This window comes from Nanorana parkeri, unplaced genomic scaffold (genome assembly GCF_000935625.1).
Source record: "Nanorana parkeri isolate BGI_ZX_2015 unplaced genomic scaffold, ASM93562v1 scaffold1978, whole genome shotgun sequence".
Lineage (NCBI taxonomy): Eukaryota > Metazoa > Chordata > Amphibia > Anura > Dicroglossidae > Nanorana > Nanorana parkeri.
Genome location: NW_017308246.1, coordinates 19,383 through 35,923, shown reverse-complemented (window position 1 = coordinate 35,923; position 16,541 = coordinate 19,383). Strand labels below are relative to the sequence as shown.

The following is a 16,541-nucleotide window of genomic DNA, read 5'->3' as shown; positions in this document are numbered from 1 at the left end:
TGTGGTGTGTGACTCCTTAATGGTTTCTTGCACCGGGACCCTGAGGTTTCTAGTTACGCCTCTGTCTGATACTAATCAAATATGTGGTTAGTAAAGTCAGAGTGAAGTCAAAACTACTTATCTGCATACTTTCTTGAAGTTACTGTCAGCTGAGATCCGCATCACAACCAGGCAATCAACATTTTCAGAAGGAAAGAACAATGATGGCAGTTTCCATCTCTCTCTTACCACAGGTTTCCTTTCAAAATATCAGCCAGAGGCTGATAGGCCAATTAGCTAGGATTGTATTATTAGTGTGTCCCTTGTGTCCCTCAGGCAATGAGAAAGCCAGCTAGTGTGCTGGGCCACCAATAGTCAAAAATAGTTGTAGACAGGAGAACCACGCCTTTTAAGTTAATATAAAAATCAGAGAAAAATATTAATTAGCTGTAGGATCAAGACTGGACGCTTCCACTGCCTCCAAAACATAGTTTAACAATAATATTAAGCCTAGCACTCACAAGTATACATATATCCAAATAAAATCTAATATAATGCACTATAATATAATGCACTATATGTCTCCTCAGTGCTCCAAGACATGCAATACCCAGATCCAAATTGCAGATTACAGCCAAACTTCTGTACTCCTTAGCTCTGCCTTTTCAGCTAATTTTGTCCCACTTGCAGACCAGCCAACCAAGGCATACCAAGGATGGAGAATGATGGCAGCAGGTATGGAACAGCGTGTCAGTATTCAGAGCTCTTGTTAAGGCCATATATGGTCACATTTAGCCTCCCATTGGATGGAAGAAGATGTGTTTTTTTTAATCAGTATGCAGATAACAAGAGCTCTGAATGGGGGCAGACAAACCAGATTTACACTAACAATGTCATGTACATAGGAAACAGCAAGGTGGCAAGATCTGTATCTTCTGGTAAGAGGGTTATGTGTTTGCTCAGCATGAAAGGTGTGGACAAATGAAGGGGGTTATGCCAGGGCTTCAGGTGGTGGGAAGTTGTGGGAAGTATTTGATGTGGCTGGAATGGGAAACACTTTTTGGAAGTAAAAAAAGGGGCAGGACACTATGGGAACAGCAATTAATCAGTATGCAGATAACAAGAGCTCTGAATGGGGGCAGACAAACCAGATTTACACTAACAATGTCATGTACATAGGTTAGTCTGTGGGAGAAAAAAAAGGCGAACACAAGTTTTTTCTAATAAATGGCAATTGTTTATAATGCACAATGCTTTAGCAAACTAAATGTTAGGGTTTACAGATGTAATGTGAACCTTAAATTTACGTGTGGGATTTATGTTATTTACCTAATGGCACTGAACCACGTACTAAATAAGATACAATACTGACTAATATATTCGCATTACTGCAGAGTTTACTGACCTTTGAAGTAGGGCCATATTTATAAAGCACTAGAGGTAAATGAATCACTGCCACATAAAACACATGCACCAGTAGGATTGAATTGCAGTGAATGCTTGTTGAATAAGAGGTTCACTGCTTTATAAAATATACTTTATAATTGTCATACATGCACCTGAGACTGTGCTCTTACCGATGACCGTGTCCTTGGTTCTCTTTGCAAAGATAGTTGGTATATCTCTTCCTCTGATCGATATTGGTCCAGGGATACCTAAAGCATGGAAATGACAGAAAAACAGAATTAAAAAATGAAATGTGTTATTAATCATTCAAACCTTTGTTTGATGTATACAAATGAAAAGTATTAGTGAATTTCACTTATGTTCAATCAAAAGAAAAAAAAATCAGTCAAATATGATCGTGTCATATGTTTCAGCTGTTGCCAAAGAGCATTTGCCAAAGAAAAATAACAAAACAGCAGGCCTGATTAATGTGCCAGCATGGTAAGAACCAATACATTCAAAATACTTTTTTCCTCTTTTTAATTTGAGCTTCCGTGGCAAGAACAATCTGCCACAACTTTAAACTTGTCTATTAAAGAATGTTTAATTTAAAGATCAAAAACTGTTGAAAAAAGCAGTGGTCCTTCTTATTTAGATATTTAAAAAAGAAAAATCCTACCTCCATTACGTTTATAAGGATTACATTAATTGTATTTAAAGCAATTGTGATACTTTCCATACAATCTGCCCCAATGTGTTTAATTATGTTGTTTTCTAACTTGCAGTGCTGATTTATTACAACTATTAAGGAGGTAAAATAGTTGCTAGCTCCTGTGTGAATGAGATGTATTGACTTACCTGCGATAGGTAATGTGGCTCCAACTATGTTCAGTCTTTGTGTCTATCAGTTTTATCTTTCCCACAATAACGATTAGTGCCCAGAGTTGTGACTAGTATCTAGGTTAATTTTCCACAATGCAAACCCTGGAAATAGAATGTTGCGTGTCTTATGAATGTAACACATCAGATAGACATGTAAAGTTCAAGGGCCCACATTTTGGCACATCAGAACACTTGGCACCACTTCATTATTTTGGAGCGTGAACTGATACACGTGGAGATTGAATTAACATATTTGCAGCCACACTATTTCAGGTGGGACTGAGCTAATGCATACCGGTATTTCCCAATATTCATTTTCATACAAGAGCCAATACATCTCACTAAGTCCTTGTTTACACCTAGGCGTTTTGTAGCTTAAAGGGCTAATCAATACAACGCTTAACTACTTGAAGACCAGGTGTTTACACCCCCTTCCTGGCCAGGCCATTTTTCAGTGTTCAGCGCTGCAGTAATTTGACTGACGTTTTTTCCATCATGCAACGCTGTACTGAAATTAACTTTATACCATTTTTGGGGGGCAGATAGAGCTTTCGTTTGGTGGTATTTAATCACCACTGGGATTTCAATTTTTTATTATATTAAGGAAAAATTACTGAAAATGTTTACATGTTATAATACAATTATTATTACCCATTTTTTGGGTAAAATATAAAAGTTGGGGTCACGTCGGGTAAATAGATACCAAACATGTCAAGCTTTAAAGTTGCGCGCACCCATGCGGCCCGATATTAATGCGCCGGCCCGAAAGTGAAGAAATAGTCCCCTCTCTCCCCGGGCCATACCACTTTATCGGAGAGCCCGGGGGAGGCCGGGAGAGAGGGGACAGTTTGACATTATGAGGTTCCCGCAGGCTGAACCACAAATTCCCCCTCTAATTCTCTCTAATGCAGATGGGCCGGTCCACTTTTGGGTCGCGACCCACGAGTTGAGAACCACTGCCATAGGCGATGCTTTAAAAGCTTTTAAAGCACTGTTTTCGCATGTATACGCACCCGACGCATGTTTGCACGTGTGTATGTATGGTTGGGGAAATTTTTTTGGGACATCCTAAAACATTTAATGTGAAAATGGCTTAATGTAGCTTAATGTACCATAATTGCCTTGAAACGTTGCCCAACCCAAGTGTTCAGCTTACCAAACCTATCCTGGAAGTTTCATGGATTTTGGTTACCCACAGGGCAAATGTGTGACATTAAGCTTGTTTTTTGGGGAGCTTAATGTGGCTTAACGTACAAAATACAACTTAGATGTTAACCAATTTCCCCCAAACTTACCATACTACAGGATTATATCTATGCCAGCATATTCTGAAGATTTTGGGTAATTTGATAAAACATACCAAAAGTTAATCACATTAAACTATTTTATCACAATCCTAAAAACATTTAATGTGAACAGCTTAATGTAAAAAGAGCTCAATGTGTCAAAAAGTATCTAAACCTACATCAATTGCCTTGAAACTTTGCACAACCCAAGTGCCCAGCTTCCCAAACCTATCCTGGAAGTTTTTGAAGATTTGGGGTCGTTTGATAAAACATACCAAAAGTTATACACATTAAACTATTTTATTACATTCCTGGAAAACATTTAGCTTAATGTAAGAAGAGCTTAATGTACCATAATGTGCCTAAACCTCAATTAAATGCCTTGAAACTTTGCAAAACCTAGGTTACCATCTTCCCAAACCTATCCTGGAAGTTTCATGGATTTTGGTTACCCACAGGGCAAATGAGTGACATTAAGCTTGTTTTTTGGGAGCTTAATGTGGCTTAACGTACAAAAAACTACTTAGATGTTAACCAATTTCTCCCAAACTTCCCGTATCACACGACTCTATCTATGCCAACATATTCTGAAGATTTGTGGTCATTTGATAAAACATACCAAAAGTTATTCACATTAAACTATTTTATTACATTCCTGGAAAACATTTAGCTTAATGTAAGAAGAGCTTAATGTACCATATTGTGCCTAAACCTCAATAAAATGCCTTGAAACTTTGCACAACCCAAGTTCTCCGCTTCCCAACCCTATCCTGGAAGTTTCATGGATTTTGGTTACCCACAAGGCAAATGAGTGACATTAAGCTTGTTTTTTGGGACACGTAAAGGACATTTCCACCTTTTGTAAGTGATTTGAGTTTTTGATGGCAATGGGGAGGTGCAGGGGGATGTACATGTGTGTGCGCGGGGGGGAGGTGCAGGGGGGATGTACATGTGTGTGCATTCTTAGGAGTCACAGAGCTGTATTTCATACTTTATTTTATAAATTCTGTGTGGTGACACAGGTTTATACATGTGTGATGACACCAAACAATTTCCAGTGACCCCGCACATCCCCCGTGATGCCGCACATCCCCGGTGACACTGCACAGTGGGGGATCTATCGAAACTGGAGCGGGCAAAAACTGGAGCAGCTGTGCATGGGTTTGGGAAGCTGAGATCTTAGGTTGTGCAAAGTTTCAAGTCATTTGATTGAGGTTTAGGCACATGATGGTACATTTAAGCTCTTCTTACATTAAGCTAAATGTTTTCCAGGAATGTAATAAAATACTTTAATGTGAATAACTTTTGGTATGTTTTATCAAACGACCCCAAATCTTCAGAATATTTTGGCATAGAGTCGAGTGGTATTGGAAGTTTGGAGGAAATTGGTTAACATCTAAGTTGTTTTTTGTACGTTAAGCCACATTAAGCTCCCCAAAAAAGCAGCTTAATGTCACTCATTTGCCCTGTGGGTAACCAAAATCCATTAAACTTCTGGGATAGGTTTGGGAAGCTAAGCACTTGGGTTGTGTAAAGTTGCAAGGCATTTGATTGAGGTTTAGATACTTTTTTTTACACATTAAGCTCTTTTTACATTAAGCTGTTCACATTAAATGTTTTAGGATTGTAATAAAATAGTTTAATGTGAATAACTTTTGGTATGTTTTATCAAATTACCCCAAATCTTCAGAATATGCTGGCATAGATAGAGTCTTGTAGTATGGTAAGTTTGGGGGAAATTGGTTTACATTAAGCCACATTAAGCTCCCAAAAAAACAAGCTTAATGTCACTCATTTGCTTGTGGGTAACCAAAATCCATGAAACTTTCAGGATAGGTTTGGGAAGCTGAGCACTTGGGATGTGCAATGTGCAATTGATTTATTTTTAGCACATTATGGTACATTAACCCCTTCATGACTGAGCTTGTTTTTAGTTTCTGTTCGTAAATGACTGACACACTTTTGACATTTTTGCTGTGTGATTCTTCCACGTCGGTAATATACTTTCTTACAAATTGCACCCACACATATTATATATTGTTTTTTAGAGGACAGATAGGGCTACATATTTGTATCACATATGTGTGTCTAACGCCTCACTTAGGACAAATAAAATATAAAAAAAGAGAAAAAAAACGTTAAAAAAACAGTTTTGATTTGTAGTATTTTTTTACAACACCAGCACAGCTAAAAAAATGCAATAAATACATTCATTTATTTGTCCCTTATTTTATTTTTTTTACACATTTTTTTTTCACTTTTTTTTAAACTTAAAAATTGTATTTTATTTATTTAATTATATCAAGCAGTCATTGTAAATTAATCTCACTGTTACTGCTTGATAAATTAAAAAATTTTTGGTTATTATCAGGCTGCTTCAAACTTCAGAACAGCCGATAATAAGTTAGTGACACTGATCCTGCAGCAGTTCAGGATTCAGCTGTTACTAAAGGTTTTCTGATTGTTGCAACAACGATCAGCAAACTGAAACATTCTTCTTCCAGGAATAGATACATTATAGGAATAGACACATTATGTATCTATTCATGAAAGAAAAAAAGAAAAAAAAGCCAGTATAGCTTGAGAGAGATATCTCTCTCGATCTATACGAGCTGTCAGAATGCCGGCAAAAGCCGGCATGTGTGTCCCTCTGCTTTGACTCTCAGACACCCGATATTAAGGTATCGGGTGTCTGAAAAAGGTTAACCCTTTCATTAATGAATGCCTCTGTAGTAAGGGCAGCCATTAATGAATGTTAAAAGCTGATTCTCAGCGTTTAACAGCCCTCTAAAGAAGCAAATAACTCGTCACGTACAGTGTACGTGACAAGTCATTTGGTCCCTTTGTGGCTGGACGTACAGTGTAGTCTCCCGTCACGAAGGGGTTAAGCTACATTAAGCCATTTTCACATTAAATGTTTTAGGGTGTCCCATTTTTTTGTGTTTTCTTAATTCTTTTTCATGTGTGACTTTAAATTTTTTTTTTTTGCAACTTTTTTTCCCCACTTATTTTATTGTTATCACATAGGGGGCTAAGAAACCCCCCTATGTGATAGCAAAGAGATGTGACAGGTCTTCTTTATGGAGACATCAGGTTCTCCAAGACCCCTAATGTCACCTAGGGACCCCTAAGAGATCTGCTTCATCAGCTTCTCTCCAGCGTTTGAAGCTGGAGAGTGAGACAAGAATGCAGACATGATGTAATATACATCACTTATGCATTCTGACACCGTGTACTGATCTCCCTCTGATCCCCTTTTACAGAGCCACCATGCTGGTCCTGGGCTCGCACCGGGCACATAGGTGCCCTGGACCAGCGGGAGGGGGGGCCGCGCGCACTGAGCCAGTGGATCGCTTGCATGTAAACCTGGCATCGCTGCCTGTTTTTACATTTGGGCAGGTTCCTGCGAGAGTGGCTGATGGGACGTTTAAATACACCCCCTCAGATCTAGGAAGCTCCCGGTCAGCCGTATTTTTACAATGGCCGGCTGGGAGGCAGTTAAACAGAGGATTTCCATTGTTTTCAATGGCCCCCTGTTCGCATTTGAGCACCCTGTTACCTGCCGCAAAACGCCTGTCCCTGGAAAAAGTAAATGAGCTACTCTTTTCTGCAGTTTTGGCCCTATAGACTTCAATGGGAACACCTGTAAACATGCAACACAATGCGTGCCCACCCCAAGGACCCTCAATATAAGAGCAGGGGAAGAAGGAACAAAGCCTGGGAAGACGATGGAGCAAAGCTGTGGCTTGATTGGGAAAACTACTTTTCCTCCCAGAAAAACAGCAAAGGTAAACATGTGCATGTGATATAGTGTTTAGGTTTTAATGCTTTCCTGCTATGATTTAGCTGCTACAAGTTTTGGGGAAGATTGCAGCAGTATGTTTTTGTAGATGTGTGCATAGTGTGAAGTAGCTTATAAAGTATTGTCAGTAGGAATCGACATATGCTGAGCTTGCTAAACAGACCTTTGAAACTTTATAAAGAAATGATTCCCCTTAGCACTGAGGAAATCCCTAAGTGGAGCTGATCGATTAAAGATATCGTAACATTTGGTTGTCTAGATATGGTACTTTGGCCTCTTCGATAAACACCTTAGGGATGCTAACTTATTTTGTTCGACATTAAAGCTATTTGTAAACAGCATGGCAACCAACTTACAATTGTAGCAGACAAAATGACTGTATCTCATGCCTTATACCTGCAACTGTATTGTGTGAGTTTTATTTTTATGTCAAAAATAATAAAAATCATTGAAACAAAAAAAAGATATCGTAACAGGTAAATTCTTTACAAAAGTATTTAATGAAGTAGAAAAATATAAACACTTAAATCACACAACACGAACAGTTGAAACTTTAAAAGATCATGAAGACTAGCCTGCAACAGCTACATGTGCGTGCATAAATCGTGATAGGATTTATAGTTACCCTGCATTTGCCATCTTGTAGCCCATGCCTCAATTTTGCTTAGGTCCTGTTGTAGTGCAAATATCTCCTGTTAGGAATTTACTGCTCTGCAGAGTTTAGTATCATCAGCAAAAAAACAAAATTTAGCTATTTAGTCCAATCTCTATGTCGTGGATGAATAAGATGAACAGGATCAGTACCAGGACTGAACCCTGGGGCACCCCACTCTCAACCTTTGCCCAATTAGAGAATTACCCATTTATCACTACCCTCTGGGTCCATTCTTGCAGCCAGTTTTCTACCCATCTACATACAATTTAGTCTAGACCTATAGACCTTAGTTTATGGATTAAACGTTTGTGGGGTACGGTGTTGAATGTTTTAGCAAAGTCCAGATACACAACGAATGCCTCCATGAGCTTTTTTTCAGCAACAACTATACTTTAATTTTGTGGGATGTGGCTTGGATAAAAACAATTATTTTGTCAAGTTTTTGAACCTGGTCATGAATGGCCAATGCTTGTAGATTCTTTTAAAGTTTTTAACTTTTTCAGGTGCGTGGCCGGTTGCCGAAGAAGATGGCTGCTCATTGACACAGCTCTGCTCCTGAGCCCGATCAGCAACGCTTCTACAGCAATGAAACGGTGACTCCGGCACCGTAATATCTCGGGCTAACTCTGCACACTGCCTCTGATGACGAAGAGGGGGAAATAACGCGGTGAGCCGCAAAAACTTACGGATTTCTTCCCGACGACATGTTCGGAAGGGATCCGAGATGGCGGAGACACAGGAAGCCCTGACATTTCTGGAGACTGCTCCACAATGTCTGCAGCCGTACCGTGGGATCACCCACATGCAGAGGAATTGTGCTCGCACCAGGAACACGGTGAGTCATCTTCACCTGACTCACCCACAACCCGTAGCCCTGCAAAGAGTAAAAGGTCTAGGGGAGATGCGGATAGCAGGCCAGAGGTAAATGAAGGTGGCACCCCCGCCCTTTCAGCCATCATACCGCTATCTCCTCAACCTGTCTCAGCAGTGGACATGAAAGATAGGCTTTCATCACTACGCTGTGCAATCCAACAAGATATGACAAGCATGTTTTCTAAACTGCAGCATTCAATTCAAGGGCCCTCTAATAGAGTATCTCATATGGAAGACAGAATGTGTAAACTCTCTATCTGGCACAATGATTTAAATGATAACCATCAAGAGCATGCAAATGACCTGCAATGGATCAAGCTCAAGATAGCTGACTTAGAGGATCGATCGAGGAGAAACATAAAATTTTACAGGGATCCCTGAATCAGTGTCACCTCAGCAGATGAGGTCATGAGCAGATTGCATAAATTAATGGCAGAACTTGTGCCTCCAACTGTCTCCCCAAGAGCTCGTCATTGATAGGACACACAGGATTGCTAAACCTTCGGGGTTGCCTGACACTGTTCCCAGAGATATCTTGGCAAGAATCAATTTTTTGAATGCTAAGGAAAAGCTATGCAAGCACCACGGAATAATGCTAAGCTGTCCCCACAATTCTCAGTCATTACTCTCTACGCTGAGCTCTCTCAACACACCATACTGAATAGGAAGAACTTGGCACCAATCACTTCTGCCCTCAAGAAGCACAACATCCCTTAAAAGTGGGGTTACCCGACTAAACTCTTACTTTCTTTTCAAGGCAAGTGGCACTCTATTTCCTCACCTTCTTCAGCAGTGGGGACTTTCTACCCGTGCTACTTCTGGAACTTGGATTTTTTAACATATGTACTTAATTTAATGCAAATCCCTCTTATATAAGCCTTGTGGGCGTTCCACAGTGTATACCTGTCAGTGTCAGGAGTGTGATTGATATCAAAGAACAGTTTTTGTTCCTTTCGCAATTTGCGAAGCATAGGTCAGATTAGCTAGAAGGAGGGTGTTGAGCCTCCAGAGTCTTGAGCCCGCAGTAGTGGTGCGATCCAGGACACTGACAGAGATAGGGGTGTGGTCAGACCAGGTGATCAAGCCTGTATCCGAGGATGTAACCAAAGGTAGGGAGAAAGCGTTAGTAAAGAACAAATCTATATGTGAGTAGGAGTGATGCACATGGGGAAAGAACGTGTAATCACATTCGTCGCCATGTTGGCACCTCCAAATGTCGGACAGACCCTTTTGAAAGAAAAAAATCACCAATGTTAGTATGAGAAGATTTACCTGTGGTAGAGGAGTCCAAGATGTTGTCGTGAACTGCATTAAAAGTCACCTCCTATTAGGAGTGTACCCGATTTATGTGAGTCAACAAGTTTAAGTAATTTTTTCAGAAATTTGAGCTGTCCGACATTTGGGGCATACAGGTTAACTATGGTAAACAACTGTGCATCACATTTCAAGATAAGAAAGTGCCCATTAGGGTCAACAATACAATCATTCAGGCAAAAAGCTACTAAGGAGTGCACAGCAATAAGTAATCCGGCTTTTTTCTTCGCACTGGCAAGAAAGATGTGTCTAAAATCTTTGTATTTGAAGTTAGGATTCTTAGATTTGGCAAAATGGGTTTCTTGTACTAGTAAGACTTCACTACAGAGTTTCCTAGCTTCCTGCAGTAAGTTATATCTCTTCTGGAGACTGTTTAGACCCTTGGCGTTGATGGATGTAAACTTAACCGACATCAATACTTAGGAAAATGCTCAATGGGGTAGGAGTGGATCTAAGATGAGAAGATGGAAGTGGCCCACTGTGCTGGATCAGGTGCAACAGAAGGAGCATGGGAAAGGGCGCATATGTAGCATGAAGATGGACGAGAATCATCGTGTGTGACCAGTTTTGAAAAAAATAAGCAAAATACAGAGAACAACAAAATAAAACATACATAATGAAAACCGGTCGGCAAAAAAGGCCGACAATCATGGGTAGCATTAGCTACTAAAGAGGATGAGGGAAATAGGTTTGCTGTTATATATACCAGCCACCCGGACCAGTATCTCGCTTTCTAGATGACTTCTCTGCCTGGCTACCCTACTTTCTCTCCTCAGAAATACCCACTATTTGGCATTCTTGGTGACTTTAACATTGCTACTAACATTAACTCCCCAGCTCCCACTCAATTTCTTAACCTAACCTCTGCTTTCCAGCTCCCTTGTCCACTCCTCCCATACTCGCCTCCAGGACTTCTCTAGATTCTCTCCCATCCTCTGGAACTCCTTACCCCAACCTGTCCGTCTATCTCCCACCTTGACTGCCTTTAGGCGTTCCCTAAAGACTCATCTCTTCAGGGAAGCCTATACCACCTCAACCTAACCCCTGAACCTTCACATTCTCACATAATTCATTCCCACAGCTACCTCATGTATCATTTCCCCCTCCACTTTTAGATTGTAAGCCCTCAGGGGCAGGGCCCTACTTACCATCTTGTCTTGAATTGTATTGTAACTGTAATGTCTTCCTTATATTGTAAAGCGCTGCGCAAACTGTTGGGGACTATGTAATAATAATAATAGGTGATGCCCAAAAAAAAATAAGTCAACAGAAGAACTTACTGTGAGCATGATGCAAGGATGGAGGTACCAGGAGCCCTATAAAGAAAGGAATATGGTAAAAGACCCTCTCTGGAGGGTGTAGATGAGTCCTTCAGGTCCAGTCCCGAGGGATCTTTCTGGTTTCGGCCGGATTCTGGGCCATCTCAGGCGGAAGAGGGATGTTCCAATCGGAGAGAAGCTTTTAGCCTGCTTCCAGGGAGGATATCGGGAAGATCTTTCCATTATGTGTGATCAGGAGCTGGGTGGGGAAACCCCATTTGTAGATGATACGATGTTGACGCAAAGTTGTCGTCAGGGAAGTCAGCTTTCAATGATTCATAAGAGTAAGTTGAGAAAGATCTGCAAAAAGCGTAACCCCTTGAAGTTGTGGGGAGATAGTTAGGCGATTTTGCCACAGCCATGGCTTTCTCCTTTATATGGTTGAAGTGTATTTGAGCTAATACGTCCCTGGGCACGTTATCAGGCAGGAAGGACAGTTTGACTATTCTGTGAGCACGGTCAATAAGGAGGTCAGTAACATTAGCATCAGGAAGGAACTCTTTGAGGATCTGAATGATACAACTCGGCAGTTGCTGCGGGGTGACCGTTTCAGGTATCCCCCTAAACTTGATGTTCTTACGGCGTGACCAATCTTCTAGGTCCGCACACTTTAATTTAAGCCATTGTATATCAGGGGCCTGAGAATCATGGTGATCCACTAAGACGTTATGACTGTGAGATAAGTCGCCTAATCTAGTTTCAACATGAGAGACTCTTGTAGAGAGCTGTTGCATAGAGAGAGATAGCTTGTCAAACATAGAGGAGATATCCTTCTCCAGAGTGGAGCGCAGGGAGAGAAGCATTTCATATCTGCTGAGGATGCTGGATCAGCAGTGAAGGGATATACCTCAAGGGACATGGAGAGTGCATGGGGTGATGAAGCGGGCAGTGAGGAGTGTGGAGAGGAAGATTATATCCTTTAGGACGCTTAGTTTTAGCTGGGCTGCGTGTGGTGGGAGAGTCTGGGGGAGATGACTCACCCTGCTGTGCCTGTGATGAATTTGAGGCTGATGGATTACAGTCTGCGATCAAGCCGTCAGATAAGGGAGACCTCGATCGGGCAGGCGGAGACCGCATGTAGCCGGCACCATCTTTGTTTCCCCTTGCCTCAGCGGCCGGGAAGGTGTCTGACAACTTTTGGGGCTTCTGATGTTTTTTCCCCTGTTTTGACATGATGACAGCTGTCACGGAGTGGGGAGAGAGGAACCGGACCTGCTATCAGGTGAGAGAGGCTGTATGCTGCAGTGCAATTTGTTGCTGACAGAGCTACCGAGCACGGAGCTCACTCACATTGTGGCCATTACGATCGGCGGCCGGACACACTACAGGTGCTACTTCTGAACGCCAAGGTTCGTCTTCCAGGAAGGATCGCAAAGAAATGACATGAAGCCAACTCATCAGATAAGTGCTTTCTTTCATAAGGGCCAGAAATAAGGGCTTATTAACAGTCCTGATATTCTTTTATTCACTGTGGTTTCGGACGCTGTCGGGTTTTTTTTTTTCCTTCCCCGATGTCTGTAGCAGAGGCTGAACATGTTTATCAGGGTTATTACCTGAAGTGTTTTTATACTTTGTGTTTATATTCTGGATTCCATCATTCTTTTACTTCATCCTGCACACACAGTCTCACAAGCTTGATGTTAGCTGCTAAAGAATTGGCATTCATTCAGATCCATTCCTACTAAGGTGATATCCATCAATGCCAAAGGACTGAACAGCCCTTTTAAGAGGTCAGCCTTAATGAAAGAGGCGAAATCACAGACAGCAGACATTTATGTTCATTATAGTTAATCTTAATATGTAATAAAGAATTTGTGTAATAAAATATGGATACTGCATACAACATATTATTGCAATAAATTATGCAGGGCCCTGCATTTGGTATTAGTTTTAAGTGAATATATATCTGCTGCACTATGTAATATAATAACAATATGTTTATACTTTTCTCACTTATGAGGGATTGACGTTGCAATGCTGAGCTGGAAAGGGGAGTTCAGTGGCATTTGCAGAGGACTGTTCGATGAAGAAAAATACAGCTGAATTGTGAATTGAGATTTTCCAGGGACTACCTGCTGCTAAGCCAAGAATCATGGTACGTGGACATTTCTAGAGACAGTGGGGTGTTGAGCTGAGTATGGGAACAATGTTTTTTGTATGAACACTGCTTAGTAGGAGATGGAATGGAGTTCCAGGTATAATGTGCTCTAGAGTCAGACATGTTGCAGATAAGATGTAGGCAAGTTTCCAGTAACATGTCATGCTCAATGTGTATTTTTTAACAGATATACAAAACCTATCATTCCTTCATACCTTTAAATTGTCCCTCTTTACTAACAATAATATATAACAAGTCATCCCTATAGATTTTACTCCCCAAAAACCTAAGACACCTATTATGTAAGAAATATAGGGATTGACATTTGTTAACCAGTAGGTTCTTGGTTGTTTCTTGCTTCTGTAATTCTGTGTCACACAATTACAGAAGCAAGCAAGTGAAGTCAGAGACCCAAAAGACATCGAAGACAGATAAGGTTAGAAGAAGATCAGCATAACAGCCAGACAGTTCTTTTCAGAGGAAGTGCAGCAAAGACAGTCAGGTCTCATAATTAGGTCTTCCCACCACTAGCAGTTTGATATATATTTAAAATAAACTGAAAAAGGGTATATGTGGGGACCACTTTTTAATTTATTTAGTTTAATTTCAAGAATAAAAGTTTTGTGGAATAAAGCCATTTTCATCAATAGGATGCTAGTGCATAACTTACACTTGTTTCTGCTTATTTTTTTGTTTCATACACCACAGATCTTTTCAAGGTGCAAAATATTTTTCTACACAATAATCTTATATTTTACTGCTGTCCGTTTTCATTTCACTATTGCATTTATCTCACCGTTAACAAGTTTAGTAAGTCAGGGTTGGCTTTCACTGAAGGTTCAAGTCTCTGGGCTTCTGTCAGTTCATGAACAACTTTATAGACCTGGCGCATCTTGGAGATATTTATGACACCTCTGGCTTTATCAGACCAGTCAGACAGGGCCACATGCAGAGCCATGAGGTCTTTTAGGTGGACTCCCAGGGCTGGAAACCGGAAGCCTTCACAAAATGCAAACCTGCGCCTGTATCTTGCGTAGTTATCCGAAGATGTAAGGAGCTCCAAAAGTGAATCATAGACCTTCAGGGACATTGTAAATTGAAGAATAAATATTATTGTTTAATTAAGGATGATTAATTACATTCATACTATTGTAAATCTATTTGCTTAGTTTAATGCAAGTACCCTGTACTAAAAACTATTGTTACTTATAGTAGCTTACCTGATATTTCCATATACTCAAATGACAACTTCTACCAAAAAATTTTGTAAATGCACATCATATTCTTCTGTGGTTACCCTGCTACATGCCGCCAGGAAACCACCTTCTGTCTTTTGAATAGGTATAAATATGTATGAATATTAAAGGGTGTCATTCATTTTTTTTTTTTTTTTTAACGTTTTATTGCATCCTCCAAAGGCCAGCCATCAGTACAATTCCATAAGAAATGATTAACATAATATTTGTCTTTGAAACAATGGGTAAGCTGAGAGCATTTTAGCTATTTTGGTTCACCATCTATTATAATTAGTAAACTACTGCATCCTCTTATTTATTTGCTGTCCCTTAGACCTGCAACACATGTCATCTTTTTACCTTACACAAGATAACAAAATCAGTGTGGCAACAGGGCAAAACCATCTTGGGCTTGAACAATTCTACACCTTATTAGAAAAATCCACTGTTGCCTAAGCTGGTAAAAGTCCTGCTTCAAAAGCTTTGTACGGGGGGGCGTGGCCAAGGCATGGATCTGTGAGGACGTGCTGCGTGTGAGCTCCATACCTCGGCGGCCGATTTTACAGACTAGCGTGTCAGCATAGTGCCCTTTTCAGGGCTATGTCGACGAAAAAGAAGAAGAGAGGGAAGGGGACCCCAAAAACCGGGCCGAAACAAGATTTCCACCGGTTCTTTACTCGGCAAGACCCGAGGCCGAGTGCCGGCGGATCCAAGATGGCGCCCGCATGTGTCTCTCCGGCCCGCAGCGGCAGCCCTGCGATGTCCCCGTCTCAGGATGCCACGACGCCGCCTCCTCTGCGGATGAACGGGCACGTGAGTCACCGCCATGCAGCCCTATGCTGACGAGGCCGGACGTCTCGCAGGGCTCCCATCACCCGCCCGCGCTGGCGGCCCACTCCCCGGTGTCGGGACAAGAGCTCAGGGGCATATTCGAGACGCTCAGAGCAGACCTGGCCATGATGGTGGAACGCCTGGAGGGCTCCCTGAAACAGGAACTGACGGCGCTATGGCAACAGGTAACGGGGGTTGATGTGAGAGTGGCGTCCCTGGAATCCAGCAGGGCCTCATTCGACTCTAGGGAACTGCTGCAGGCTGCCCATCTACAAGCTATGGCTACCCTCTGTCTTAAGGTGGATGATGGTGAAAATAGAAGCCGCAGGAACAACGTCCGCATTAGAGGTATCCCTGAGGCCACCACTGGTCCGGATCTACGCTCTACAGTGACTGCCATATTGAACATGCTGCTAGACAGGGAGCCGACCCATGCAGTGGAACTAGACCGAGTACACAGGGTGTATGGCCCGGCTAATACTAGAGATGGCGCACCCAGAGATGTGCTGTGTCGCATCCATTTCTTTACGTTGAAGGAAGAGATTATGCGTCAGGCGTGGGTTAAGAAGACGGTGGACTTTGATGGTGCGTCCATATCCTTCTTACCTGACCTCTCTAGCCACACGCTCTATATGCGGAGACAGCTACGACCGGTCCTCAGGTGTGTGCAGGACGCTGGCGCAATCTATCGCTGGGGCCATCCATTCCACCTGTTGGTCCGTAAGGGGAACCGTACATTCGCTTTGCATAGGCCGGATCAGCTACCTGTGCTGTTCTCCCTGTTGGAATGTGACCCTGTCCCGGTACAAGACTGGCTGACCCCCATGACGCAGCGATTAGAACCCCCAGTCCACAGCCAGAGGCCAAGGAGACAAAGATCT

At 41.7% G+C, this 16,541-nt stretch overlaps 1 protein-coding gene across 1 annotated transcript in view; it reads right to left on the bottom strand.

The window, feature by feature from the left end:
• Window positions 1-16,541, bottom strand: part of RASGRP2 (RAS guanyl releasing protein 2) — a 147,179-nt gene that overhangs the window by 125,526 nt on the left and 5,112 nt on the right. The window contains exons 3-4 of the mRNA XM_018572253.1: window positions 14,391-14,672; window positions 1,557-1,634 (exon numbers count right to left, since the gene is read on the bottom strand). Of these exons, the coding sequence (XP_018427755.1) occupies window positions 1,557-1,634; window positions 14,391-14,672 (360 nt within the window). The remainder of the gene's footprint in view (window positions 1-1,556; window positions 1,635-14,390; window positions 14,673-16,541) is intronic.